We start from the raw sequence: 14,528 nt of genomic DNA, 5'->3' as shown, positions 1-14,528 counted from the left end.
ACTTTGAGCACAGAGCACTTTATGAGCATGTTAAAATAAAATAAATACTATTTTCTTTGTCACTGTCTAAGGAGTCTTCCTTAATAGTTTATGCAGAGAGCAAGTCGTTTTCTGCCGGTTTTCCATAAAAGGGACAAGGACAGACAGATACAGAGATCGTCATATATGGACATAAGGGACAAAGGCAGCCGGCCAACCATATGCAGAGATCTCCATATATGGGCATAAAAGGGACACAGGACAGACGGGTACAATGGGTATTGCATAACAGGGGTGCATTTCCAACTTGCATTGTTCCCAAACTATAATTTCAGTGAATATTCATGTATTTTCTTCAACATAACTGACAATTCTTGGACTTGGTAGGCTAATGCTGGTCAAGGATTTAATGATGCAAACCTCTTTTTCAAATGCACAGAATGACGGCTCAGCAATGATTTTACATCCTTCCATCCTGACTCTTGTAAGGAAGGGGGAACAGAGCTCTTTGCACAGTGACCGCTAGTGGAACCTTTATGTACAAGTGAACATGCATGCTAATGTGATGCAAAGGGGCTTTCAGGTACCCCATTGATCTGGGCTTTCATGTGCCTTCCAACAGCCTCCTTTAACTGCAATGATTTATCAAACAATATTGATATTTAATGCCACTACCCTGGGGCCGTGTGGTTTTTCAATTTCTTTTATTGACTTTTCATGTAATCGTAACCTTTCCATCAAAAATATATTCATCCTATGCAATAGTATATCACACAAAAGAAAAAAAAATACACAAGGCAAATAATTGATTCTGGTAATTTGCAGGCATATCTGAACTTTCATTTGCAGTGCATCATAGAACAGCTCCAACAGTTCGGCGTGGGTTGCTTCTTTTAATTCGAGGAAATGTATTGGATCTGAGAATGCATCATGCCTATGGTGAATAGATTACAGTAAATCAACAGTCTTTCAAATCAATAGTTGCTCAGTGTCAGCTGAACAGAACATGGCTTGTTAGGAGAGAAGGCCCAAAATCAACTGTGTTCCACGTCCAGTCCAAAAACAAAACGCCTCAGATGAAGCCTTGCGTCGACAGAAATCTGTCAATCATGTCGAAGGACCTCGCTGGTTGGTCATAAGGCAGAATGTGCCCTCCTCCTCGAATTATTACCTTGCATGATAAAGGAGACACAGAATCAAGATTGAGTAATATTTCAAAGCGGTTGATAAAAGCAACTTCAATATGGCCTTATTTAATTTTTATTGAACGATAACGTAATTCAGATGTTAAATGGGTTTTGCAATTTAGGGTCTTGAAATCTGTTCAAGTGTTATCTTACAAATGCCCATTCATTGCTTTCCATTATTACATTGTTTTTAGAATATGTAATAATATGTATATATATATATATATAGTCAAATATAAAATATAAGCAGAAGCAAGCCTCCCACCGTACATGGTAGAATCTCAGGCCTACAAATAGAGTTGAATGTCCTAATCTTATGGCGTGGTGGTTATTATCCACATTAACCTTTAACTTAGTACGATGAAGTATATAGGGCCTAAGTGGTGAATTAGCATTCTGTCTCTCCAAATGTTTGACATTGTGAGCACAGAGGGGAAAAAGGTTATGTAAAGGAAATCTGTTCACATTTATCATACATAAGTGAGTAGTAGCCTTGGGATATCCGAGCCATGAGGCCCAAAGTTCAGGAGCCTGTCTCCTGTGTCTGTAGCATGAGGCAGCTTGCTGTACAAGTGCACAACCTGGACATGACGCTAGTATGTCACAGGGATGTATCCCCAATTCAACCCTTGAAGCTGAGTGCCAAGTAGGAGGCATTGGGCACCATTTTTATAGTCTTTGGTATGACTCAGTGACTTGGCCGACGATTTAACCACCTCCTCCCAGTCTCAGGGTAGACACTAACCACTGAGCTGGTATACAGTATATATCCTACACCTACATACTATACTGCAATCCCAATATTTACAATACAATAATGTTTAACAGGAATATCCCATTATCCCTTACTAGATGCAGTGTCTCCTCACCTGGTAGAATTCGCCCACTTGTCTGACGTATCCTGCCACCTCTGTGTCAGTGGGCTGGATCTTCCAGTGGAAGCGAGGGGTTCGGTTATACTCCTCTACACCAGTCCAGTTAACCGTGGGCAGGAATCTCTCTGTCAGAGGGGCTGCTACGATGACATCCAGCTGACCACTGTAGATCAACACCTGCAGAATGGATTAACAGACAGAGAAGACAATGAGAACTTGAGTGAACAACAATGGCCGACTTGACTCTAGACTCAGCCCAACCTGTCTCTCTTAACCTGTGCTATTCTCATCTTTATTTTACATTTAATTTATCCATATAACCATATCATTATCATCATCTTGTTTTAATTGTATTGTAATTGTTAGCACAGTCTGCAGAACATGCCACACCAGCATTTTGCTGCTTCTACTTGCAGCAGTGAGTGACAAATAAAACCTATTGAATCTTGACTAAAAGTAATAGGGTGATAGACTGGACACATCACAGACAGAAGGTAAAGCCCATGCCACAAGTAGAGCTCAATTTATTCACCTTCTTACTGCCAATGTTTTTAACCACTTAAACCCTATAAATGGTAAATGGTGCATTTATATAGCGCTTTTATCCAAAGCGCTTTACATAGATTGTGCATTACATTCACCCATTCATACACCGATGGCGGAGGAAACCATGCAAAGCACCAACCTACTCATCGGGAGCAATTAGGGGTTCAGCGTCTTGCTCAAGGACTAACTCTGGGGGAGCCCCCCAGCCCGGGATCGAACTGGGAACCTTGCGGTTTCCAGTTCACTCTCCCCGGCCACTCTACCCCTAAGCCACTGCCGCCTCTATACTTTGTTTACCGGGTTCCCCCAGGTCTCTATAATTGGTCCGCTCCTTTTTTCCCCTCTACACCAAATCTCAGAGCCGAAAATAGCGAAGTGTTGAACCCTTTCAGGCTCAAATTTCACATGCATTGTCAAGCTTAACCACTTAAACCCTATACTTTCACGGGTCCACTCGAACTGAAAATACCCAAAAGTACCCAAGACCTTACGGGTCCGTGTTTGATCATGGTCACTCGGGATGTTTGTGGCTGTGTGTGGACAGTCATATGGGGCTTAGTGGTTAGGAGGTGTTGGAAGGATGGAGCCTCACCCTGTAGTTGTCCATCAGCACCCCCAGCCAGGGTTTAATGCTCTTCATTACATCCTGAACTAGATATTTCTCCACCTCCGAACCGTCGTTGAACGTCAGGTTCCCCACATGGATGGAACGCCTCACCTCCACCAGAGTCACAAACTGGGAGAAGTATTCCTGGTCTTCAGGCTCCTGTAGAAGTAATCATTGTCATCATAAGAATTACTTTCCTACATATAAGCTACAGGTGTTTTAAAAGTAGTACGAGAACAAATACAAAAAAAAGAGAAAGAAACAGAATGAAGGATCAATGTTAAAGGACATTGTTGCCAATTTCTAACCCGGTTACTAACGTTCTAATTGTGACAATGTGAACATTTTACAATGTTGTCGGTTTCCTTCTATTTTTGAGAGCGAAATCTTGAGACATGGAATGCATTGTGATTTTTTGAAGATCTGATTTTCACATGTCCTCCTCACAACAGAATGAGAGGATTCAGGCAAAACGAATGTGCAAAGTTGCCCTTTAAACTAACGGTATTAGAAACAGTGATGATCATAAGAAAGGGATATCGAACGCACCTCACATCAGTTTCTTTTTTTTCTCTCACATTTAGGTACACAAACACTAAACTATGGAAGACTCAACATGTCAACAGTGTCCAATAGTGTATTAATTACTGTACGGTTGAGGCATGAGCTGGGTAAAATGTCTGCCAGTGTTTCAGTGTACCTGACACAACATATAGTTGAAATAGTTGGTGCAGCCCGTGGCATTCTGGAAGAACGAGGGGTAGGGGTACACGTCACCATTCAGCAACATGTCAAACACCTGAAGCACATAGAGACAACATGCTTAGGCATAAGCTACAAGGAATATAATAGTCTTGTTAACTACTACAGTATAGTCTCTTTAGTCCTACGGCGAGGCTGGTAGATCGGCTATTTTCGCTACTTTAAGATATTTTAAATGTTGCCAACATGCCCAAAATAGGGACACCAGGTTTAAAGTGGTTAACATTTATTTAAGAACCAAAAAGATCGATTTTTTGTACAACCAATTGAAAAATGTGATTACGAAAACATTAAATTACGTCTATGGCATTCTGTGGATGACACAAATTAGTTTAACTTTTGATCAACCAGATAAGTCAATAGAATAAAAAAGACAAAGAACAAAGAACTAACATCCCACCTAAATCGTTAAGTGCGGTCATGAGCACAACATTTCTGCGCAAAACAATCTTAAAATAAAACGAAGGCCCTTTGTCTCCTACCTCAAACGCCTCCACCCATTTCTGTTGCTGAATGAGCTGAACGCCAGTGTCGGCCTGCTGGATCACATACTGCCTCTGCAGCTCATCTATCATCCCTGTCTGGTACAGGAAGTCAGCATACCCGCCCAGCATCTGAAACAGACCCAAACAAAGCCAGACAGACCGTCAAAGGCAGTAAGCTAGTTGTCGTTCTTCATCAAACTCCCACATTTTGATTTGACAGCGGTATGCTGTAGCAAAGCGCTCACATAAAACTCAAAAGTGAATCACACAACGAAGGCAGGTTGCTGGGTATTAATGGAATTTCTCACAAAATGAGTTCCAGTTGGTCACTCCGGTACACAAACTTGGACAATCATTTCTGTTTAAAGGTAGCCCAACAAACACATTCAACACCTTCACAAATTAAACCATTTATGCAACGGTTCCCAGTGTTTATGCCCCGTCTGAAAGGTTTTTGCCAACTAGCTCCCTGGATGCCAGAGGCGTTGGTACAGTATAGCAATGGAATACATTTACAAATTAGCAGCACGGCTAGAACACGACTTTGACAAATCCGATACACACCAACATGACCAATCAGGTTGCTTGGTTGAGAACTACCAGCTGTATAACATGTATTGTGTTCCATTCAGAAACATACCAGTTCTGGGTCACAGAGTCCATCCCCAATGGCCATTCCTTTGAGGTTGATTTTAACCTTGGCATTGGGGTTGCTTTTATGAATGTAGTAACTGATAGCAGGAACATACTTCCCTGCATAGGACTGCAAGGAGACAAAGAAAGGGAAATTAATTTCAAATCACTGGAACATCTTTGTGGATTTGACCTTGAACAAAACATAACATTTGGTTGCTTGTAAATTGCACTCGAGTCACTCTGAATAAAAGCATCAGCTGAATGCCGGGAATATAAAAGGAGGAGCGTTTTAATTAGGCCATTAAGTTTAGATGCCAGTAGTGGTATTTCAAGATGCTGGATTGACTGCCTAGCTAAACAACTGTCAAAGTGTTTCGTCTTGCTGGCTCTTTGGCATATGCAATTATATAATGTTAATCATGGTCTTGGCTGTGTGCATGAGACCTGCATAATAATCCCCTTTTGACAACAAGATAAGATGTAACTTTATTGATCCCTGGGGGGAAATTAGGTCGTTACGAGCGGCCAGGGCTCAGACACAGATAAAAGATAAAGCTACAAATGGATAGTAATTAAGACTGATGATAACAAGCCTTTTGTAGATTCTTACTGGTTTGAATCTACATCAGTGTTATAAATTAATAATTACAGTGCTTAAGAAGCAACACGTACCTCTCCAGTGGCATAGAAGTCATTGGCCTGATACTCAGGGAAGATCTGGAAGAACTGAGTTAATGCACTGGAAGAGAGATGGGGTTGGGGCGAGAGAGAAGCAAAAAGGTGAGAGAGGCGTTATTAGCGATTAATATTAGGACCTTTTTTAAATATTTAAATATATTTTACAGACAAGCTTTTATGCGTCTGGTTTTATCATTGTTATTTTTTGTCTTTTAAAATGTTACAGTTCCTTTTTTCACGCATATTGTTCTATGCATGCATTCTATGTCTTATTTTACTGCATCTCAACTCTGCAGGAGTCGAGCCATCTATAAGGTGTCAGTATGTGTGTCTGGAGCATGCAGAGCATGTGCAAAACACATGCATTTTATACTTTTTGAAATATTTCACTTAAATTTTATAATGGAAATCAGGGTCTCTGATCCCTTGCTCACATTTTAGTGAGCTTGTAGGTTTTCATGCATCCCCCGGAAATATACTTCTAATCAGTGTCTCTAGATTGAAAGAAATGGGTACAAAATGATGAGCTATGTTAAAAAGTTATTTATATGCAAATTGTTGCCGCCATTATCGAAACATCCATTTTCACTATAAATCAGCCAATATTGCACCTAACTGAACCAATAAGGTGTCTAGACCTATGTTTTGAGTGTCAAGGATCACAATGAAACTATTCTTAAAGTGATCACATGTACTTGTGGCATGCTGGTGTGCAAATGAGTGCTGCCTTAGTGCCTTTACAATATAATCACATTTTTACAAAATATGATTAAAAGGGATATTTCACTTTCAAATAAAATAAACATGAAAACATATATTAAAAAATAAATGGACAAGTAATGGAAAGATTACGGCCCCCTTACACATTAGAACAGGGCTACTCAACTTAAGATGGCTCAGGGGCCACTCAGCAAAATACCAAAAGTCCAAGGGGCCGCAAGCTAAAAATGACGGTCCTATTTTGGATTTTTCGATTTTGTAACACACACTACGCATTGTTATTGTTATAAGAAAATGTACATTTTGACATCATATTCTTTTCACTGTACCTGTTTATTTTGTGTGTATGTCCAGTGGCATCAGTTCAGCAAAAGCTAAGGTATGGCAAGGTTAGGGTTGCCAACTCCCAGAGATTGAAATAAGGGATACCTACCCTGGAAAAAAATGGGGGTCAACCCCCCCAAAAAAGCTTAAATGCATAGAAAACTATGCATTATACCTGTAACAATTGATGTTTGTTTTTGAAATTTTTTTTAGCAACCCATATATTTGAACGGAAATTTATATTTTTATCCTGTGCTTAAAAACCATGAGGGGCCGCCAAGACGCTGCGTTGGGGCCGCGGGTTGAGTAGCGCTGCATTAGAAGGACCTTCTAATGCGTGAGGGGGCTGTGATTTTTCCATTACTTTTTTACTTTTTTATGTTTACTTTATTTGAAAGTGAAATATCCGCTGCTAAAAAATGTTTGAAAGTGAAATATCCCTTTAAGCCAACTTTTTTTCCAATTTCACCCAAAGACCAAGGAGATATGATTAGTTGAAGATCTAGACTCCTATCCACTTCCTTGTTAACTTAAAACTTAAAAAGTCTGTATTTCGGCTCCTGAGTACTTTTTTTTTTCCAATGAAAAACTCTGGCACTGGCTAAAAAAATATGAAAATAATTCTGGCAGTTAATGTGTTAAGGTGTCTTCGTTCGAACACCTCTCAATTACTTCCAACTGCTCCTCTGGGAAACTTTGTGGGAGCCAATCAAATTTGAGAATTATTTTTTTGGTATGTCTTTCAGCAGCGGGCGGGCAAGGGTTCAACTGGGCGGGCAGCTGCCCACGTCGCCCAGTGCTGACGCTTCTGCTCTGGGAAACTTTGTGGGAGCCAATCAAAGTTGAGAAGACATGTAAAAAAAAAGGAAAAATATGAATTGGACAATATGAGCTTGTGGGATATCTAACTAGGGGTTTGTGGGGTTGCTGAATCCAGTCCAACCATTCGGTTTTAGTAACAATGACTCCCTGGCGTGATTGGCCAAGTGGTGGCCATAATTTCACTTGTTTTTTGGAGTGGTATATTTAGATTCTTGGGATTCCTAGAAAGTGAAATGAAAATGGGTATAATTTGGCATTAACTTTGAAAGTTGATCTAAGAGTCCATGTTTGTGATAAACATCAGAACAACAGAAATCCATCTACTGTATTACCATGGTGCAGCCAATGATGAGGTAGTTAGGTGTCTTTGCATAGCTTATGGTATGGATTCAGCACCCCCACAAGCCCCTAGTTAAGACGTCCCACAAGCTCATATTGGCCAATTTATATTTTTACAGTTTTTCACACCAGGTCTTCTCAACTTTGATTGGCTCCCACAAAGTTTTCCAGAGCAGAAGTGTCAGCGCTGGGCAATGCGGGTAGCTGCCCATCCAGTTGAGCCCTTTACCCGCTGCTGAAAGACAGACTGAAAAGGTTGGTTTGGAAGTAATTCTCAGCTTTGATTGGCTCGCACAACGTTTCCCAGAGGAGTTCAGTTGGAAGTAATTAAGAGGTGTTAGAAGACACCCTTATTAACACATTGGTGAAGAAAGCTATTGGTGAGCAATTATTTTGCAGATGGCAAAAAAAAAGCTGGCATAATAAAAATGAGAGTATATATTGTAAAGGCAGCACTCATTTGCACACCAGCATGCCACAGGTACAGTACATGTGATCCCTTTAAGAATTGGCTTATTGGCATATTTGGTGATTTATAGTGAAGATATTTGTTGTTTCATAATGGCGGCACTAATTTGCATATAGATGGTATATGGGACATTTTGACAACTTTTTAACATAGCTCATTGGACCACATTTGGTCCAATCTAGAAACACTGATTAGAATTATATTTCTGAGGGGGTGCACGATACCCCTCTTCCCACTACTATTTGTGGAGTGTCATGGCTGACAGACATCATAGATGACGGACGTCATTGGCTGGAGTCAGAGATCCACATTGGGGCCATGAGACTCCCATGTGGATCTCAAAATCCACATGATTAGATTTGTATGTACATCCTTATTTGGTCAGGATACTTGTCCGTCTTACTTGCTATGTAAACATCTGTACAGTATAGCAAAATTATTATGGCCACCACCACTGAATTACTATCACTGCTATATTACTATTAATTCTTCTACTGTCTTCTTCTACCTGTTAATATTACTACTTGTGATACTACAGTAGTCGTGTTACCTATACAGGTCTCTGCCAACATCGTCCTGGTTCCGAGCAAAGCCCCGGTCATCGTCTGTGAAACTGAAGCCCGTTCCAACCTGCCACAAGCACAAATATACACCGGACATAAATATCATAAGTAAATACTAACTACACCATTCATTGCTGGACTGTGTGTATATAGGAAACCATCTAATCAGTCCACCCCCTCTCCCTCCCTCCCTCCCTCCCTCCATTTGTTTAATGATCAAACGAATACCTACAGGATTGTCGATATACAGCACTGAATATCTCGACGCCCAGGAGTAATCCCTCGAACCGACTGCAAAGAGAGCAAAGATTGGGTGTTAAGAAAGTTGGCGTAGAAGGATGTGTTTATATGAAGGATGTGTTCATATGAATCACTCTGGCTTTGTTCAGACTGCAGGCAAATACAATTTGATCGATTCTCAAAATAATCTTTAGGACCGAGTGTCCACAGTCCACACAGTTTTTTTGCAAGTGATCAGATTGGATTTGTGCAGTCACACCTATCTGCGTCGGCTGCTGTGGTAACAACATAGGCGTGCATGAGTAATGCTTAACCCATTTAGACCCTATATGACACCTATATGTTGTTTCAAGCTGGGAACCGGGCAGAAACCTCTTATCTCTATATTCTAATATTCTTCTCGGAAATGTATGCCCTACTTGATCATACTACAGCGTCACACAAAAGTATCAAATTCAAAAATAGCAAAAGTAGCAGATCTACAAGCTCAAAACGTGTCACTTTGCGCAGCGTTTCCAGCTTGTGGATCTGCTACTTTTGCTATTTTTGAATCCTTTTCCACCCAAGGTTTTTCAGAAAACTTGGGTAGGATTTAGAAGGCATTTTTTGAATCGGCCTCAGGTCTAAATGGGTTAACTTGTACTCTGTCATACGACAGTGTCGCTTGGCGGAAACAGCCGACCTACAAGCTCACAACTCGTCGTGAGTTGCTGTCCGTGTGTGTGTCTTTTTTTTGTTTTTGCTGTTCAGACTTGATAAAAAAAAGAAACAATTTGATTCCAATCTGGAAAAGCCAAAAACGTGATTTGGGCAGCATAACATAACATACGCCTCTGATAGCCACACTGTACCAGTCAAGTTCTTGTACACCACATAAGGTCCATGTTCCACAAAGAGTCCAAACATGGAGGTGCCTCCAGGCCCCCCCTGGAGCCACAACAACACTGGAGCTGTGTCTGGTCTCACCTGCAGAACACCAATTATTATATTTAAAGTAAATTGTCTGTTTATTTATCATTGGAATACAATCAAATCAAAGTTGATCTTTCATTTGGATGCTTTGACAACTTAGTTCTGAACTGAACTAGGGGCGGCCATAGCTGAGTGGTTAGTGAGCCCGCCTAGGGAGCCAGAGGCCCTGGTTGCCCCAGGTACGATTCCAGGCCAGGCCAGCAAATGTGTCGATGAAATGAAATGTGTCCCTGAGCAAGACTCTTAACCCCTAATTGCTCACAGGCCCTCATTGGAAACAAGACTGTAAGGACTTTCATGAACGGACCTGTTAAAGGAATTATCCTATCCTTAACTTTTCCTGCCAGTAGCATCTGGATCTTCAACTAAAGATATGATTTGAGCACCATCTTGTGGTGACTTTGGCTTCTTAAAAAAAAGGTGATACAAATGTATATAGTTATTTCAGGGCTTACTTGTTTGTAAGCAGTCACTGTACTGTAGTCTCCCATAGTCAGAACACACACGTAAATCATGAAAAGCTGTGATTAGTTATGTCTGCCTAAGTGTTCATGTGTGTTAGGATAGGATGTACCTACAGACAGTACAACTGTACAATTAAAAGAAATGTCATGTTAAATGTAAACTATCGGTAACAGTAACAAAAATGCCATGTCTTATAATACATTTAGAGCCATTTTAAAATATGTAATTGCATGGCCTCTCAGCCAATCAGGACACAGGAATATCCATGAATGATTTTGTATTGTGGCAATGCTTCAACAGTTAGAAGACAGACAGGCTAATAATACTAGCTGCTTGGTCATAGCTATAAAAAGGAGATGAGTTGGTACCATCTTCTATCTCCACATTTTATGTCATGCAGCTGGTAGGTTGACCAGTTAGTGTTAACGACATGATTGCAACATTTAGGGTTCAGTCACAGTGCAGTGAGTGTGTCACATGACAATCCCTACTATGTTCCCTCTCCTTCCTGTTTCTCTCGACTGACCTATCAAATTAAGCAGAAGTTTGCTGTGTGGTTTTGTCCTCAGCCATTTTGAGCACCCTGATAAGATACTACATTAATAGAGCACATTAATTCTCAACAATTCCCAAGTACTACGCCTCTGAAATCTGTGATTGATCATCTACTATAATAAAGAAAGGGAAACCTTAATAATTCCTCAGATAAATGGGGCAGTAAAGAGTATGAAAGAGATACATCTACAATAGAGGGAAGACAGAGCTCTTAAGGAGAAGACAAAGACGTAAAGGTTTAAAGGTCTCAAAAAAGTAGGCTACATAAATACAGTATGAGGGTAATAAACAGCGTCGGTGGTGCAGACAGACTAGTCCTTAGAAAACCTCACTATAAATAAGTACAGTATGTCATTATACTTTGTGTGTTATCCTCTGCATGGCTCACATATATAGCGTGTATTTCACTTGTATACATTTTTACTAAATAAAATCTATCCTCGATCAATCAATAAAGTAGGTGTATAGCAATGCAAAACATATATACTGGATGTGCCTACACAGTATAATAGGCATTTAACATGGGCTTTGTAACCTTAAATGCCTTTGGTAAGCTATGGTAAATGCACAGAAACACTGACATCGACTATGACCCCAGACCCTGGTAGGCGACATCTCATGGCTGTGTACATACTTAGATTTAGACCTTAAACAGTGTATAGTCTAAATAAACCACCATCCTCATAGCTTGCATTCTTTTACTCAAACTGGGTCGGGTGCAAAATACACATATGGGGCAATTCATTATCACATATTTACCGATACAGACTGATACTAGATAGTGAGGTCTGTGTACTAATGTTGATTCCACCACCCCACTGAATTCCAAAACAATATAACAGCAGATTACCTGTGAAGGGAAAAACCAGAAATACATGTTGCTGTTGTACTTTTTGTTGACGGTGAGGTATCCGGCATAACTCTTGACATTCACACTAGGGTCACCAGGCAGAGGTCCCACCAGACTCAATCTCCTGGCTGAAACAATAACATGTCAGTCCATTAAAACAGTGAGGATAGAATTGCCTGTCACAAAAAAAAAAAAACACCATGGTCTTACAGAAGCCTGTTCACCCCATGTCTCGTCAGGTGATGTCTCACCTGCACGTGAGACTATACCACCACATATGTTTACATTCACATGCCTGATATATGCAGTCTTTATGGAGGTGATGTTTACGGTGCGGTCACTCACTAGTTTAATTGATAACAGTCTAATCATTTCTGATCATTTCCTGGTGATAAAGCTATACCCTACTACTTCACTGCCATTTCCTATTGTACTGTTGCATCCTTTGTATTGTACATTCTCTCTCTCTCTCTCTCTCTCATATAAATGATATGTATTGTTGCTGTGTGTGTGTGTGTGTGTGTGTGTGTGTGTGTGTGTGTGTCTCTCTCTCCCTCTCTTTCATATACAGCATATATGCTGTGTCTCTCTCTCATATACTGTATATGAGAGAGAGGGAGAGAGAAAGAGACACAGCAACATTACATATTATGATCTCTCTCTCTATCTCTCTCCATGTTGCTGCACAAGGATGCCAAATGTTCAGTTTCTTGTGAAGTTACAGGGTTTAGGTCTGAGGAATGGATTAACAGTTAGGTTTAACTGTTGAACTCGGGATGCGTAGTGTACCTTCATCTATGTTGCCTTTCTCCAGGTAAGGGGTGAGAAAGAGTGGGGATCCAGGGTCACCCCTGTCTCCACCGGTGGAGCTGCTCACACGGTGTGACTTCCTGCAGAAAAAACTTGAGCAGCCTCTTGTCTGTGCCAGCTCCAGACACGCCGACAGCAGCAGAAGGACACTCAGCGTCTCCCGTAACATTCTGTCAAAAAAGACAAAACCACAAAACGGAAGAAAGAGTCTCACATGGTCCTCTGGCAAGTAGCTACAGGCCCGCTGTTGCCTCCAGCTCCCTATACATTGTATATCAAGTTGCAAAGACAATCACGCTCTCCTCATGTCACACCAGGTGTAGTGTAGACCAGGGGTCTTCGACGTTTTTCAGGCCAAGGACCCCTTAGCTGAGTGAGAGATGAAGCAGGGACCCCCACTATATATTTGATTCATGTTAAATGTGTGTTGTCAGACTCAGACATCGTGTTAAATGTGTTATCAGACATTTAAAGACTTAAACCCCCAATGCTTTGTCAACTTTACCTTTGGCTCGGTACTTGGTCCGCTCTTTTTTTCCCTGTACAAGCTCTTCGCCGAAAACAGCCAATGCATTGTGAGCTTGTAGATCTGCTATTTTCTGCTAATATGTTCCTCCCACAATATGGATGCGTCATGCGAAGGTTCGAGTGGTTAATGTAAATTTTTAAATAATAAAGTCCCTATCACACAAAAGATTTGGTGGCCCCCCTGCAGTATCTCTGAGGACCCCCTGCTGAAGACCCCTGTTAGACTGCATTTGGAACAAACTTACCTTGCAATGTGGTGTTGTTGTTGTCTTGGTAGCTTGTCGGTAGCCTGTGTGAACCTCTCTGGTGTTTCAGGTTGCTGCTCAGCTGAGCAGAGAGAGAGGCAACTGTGAGTGTTGTGACTGAAACGTTTTATCTGTCACATGATCAAATGGACTGATCATGTGACACGTTTGCGACGCTCACTTCCCCTTTTCGTTTGTTTTTTCGTGCGATATTCCTTTTGTAGTCTCTCAAGACAGATTGTTGTCTCACACAATTTTTAAAATGATCCCGCCATCAGAAGAGTGTGGAACAGTTGTCTGGCTTGACCGTGCGTCGCCAGGCTTTCCGCAGTACATGATGGAATCTAAAGCCGGGTTTCTATTTACCGTTGAGTGCTCTGATCCCGGTCTGGAACCCGCCTACTGTATCCGGTAATTTGTACATACACATACATAAAGGCTCCGTTTCCGTATCCGCTTCAGACCTAGATAAACTGCAAAGTGAATTGACCCCACTCTACTAGAGCGTTCAGAGTTGCCGTAGTCAAGCAGTGGTCCACTCAGGGATCCCTGCAAGTGGCCATATGAAGAAATGAAGATTAAGAATGTTATCATTCATTGTATTACGTTTAATTAAGACGATATTACTACAACGCATGTTAGTGCTGTGTGTGTATGTATAAGTGTTTGTGTAACGTTACGACGAGTACAAGAAATGTGTACAATTCACACAATGTTGCCTATAATAATATGTTGGTCGTTGGTGTTCCTCTATGTCACTGTGCTGTCACCTAGTGGCCGAAATAGGGCATTAACCTTGTATGGACTGACTCTTACATTATGTATTGTTATTTTTTAACAAATTGTCTTAATTTTTTAAAACTAGTTTCCA

General features: G+C 40.9%; 1 protein-coding gene across 1 annotated transcript; it reads right to left on the bottom strand.

Moving 5' to 3' along the window:
* Positions 1-666: 666 nt before the first annotated feature.
* Positions 667-14,004, bottom strand: cpvl (carboxypeptidase vitellogenic like). The gene is made up of 13 exons (XM_080427394.1): positions 13,658-14,004; positions 12,864-13,054; positions 12,075-12,202; positions 10,084-10,198; positions 9,225-9,283; positions 8,980-9,059; positions 5,750-5,816; positions 5,082-5,204; positions 4,439-4,570; positions 3,895-3,993; positions 3,180-3,353; positions 2,036-2,218; positions 667-1,150 (listed from the first exon to the last, which is right to left on the bottom strand). The coding sequence occupies exons 2-13, from the start codon at positions 13,051-13,053 to the stop codon at positions 1,052-1,054; spliced, it is 1,449 nt and encodes a 482-aa protein (XP_080283520.1). The 5' UTR covers position 13,054; positions 13,658-14,004; the 3' UTR covers positions 667-1,051.
* Between the last annotated feature and the right edge of the window lie 524 nt (positions 14,005-14,528).

This window comes from Gymnoscopelus braueri, assembly GCF_963280865.1.
Source record: "Gymnoscopelus braueri genome assembly, chromosome: 4".
NCBI classification, from domain to species: Eukaryota; Metazoa; Chordata; class Actinopteri; order Myctophiformes; family Myctophidae; genus Gymnoscopelus; species Gymnoscopelus braueri.
Note: the sequence above shows the minus strand (reverse complement) of the source record. Positions and strands in the feature narration are given on the sequence as shown.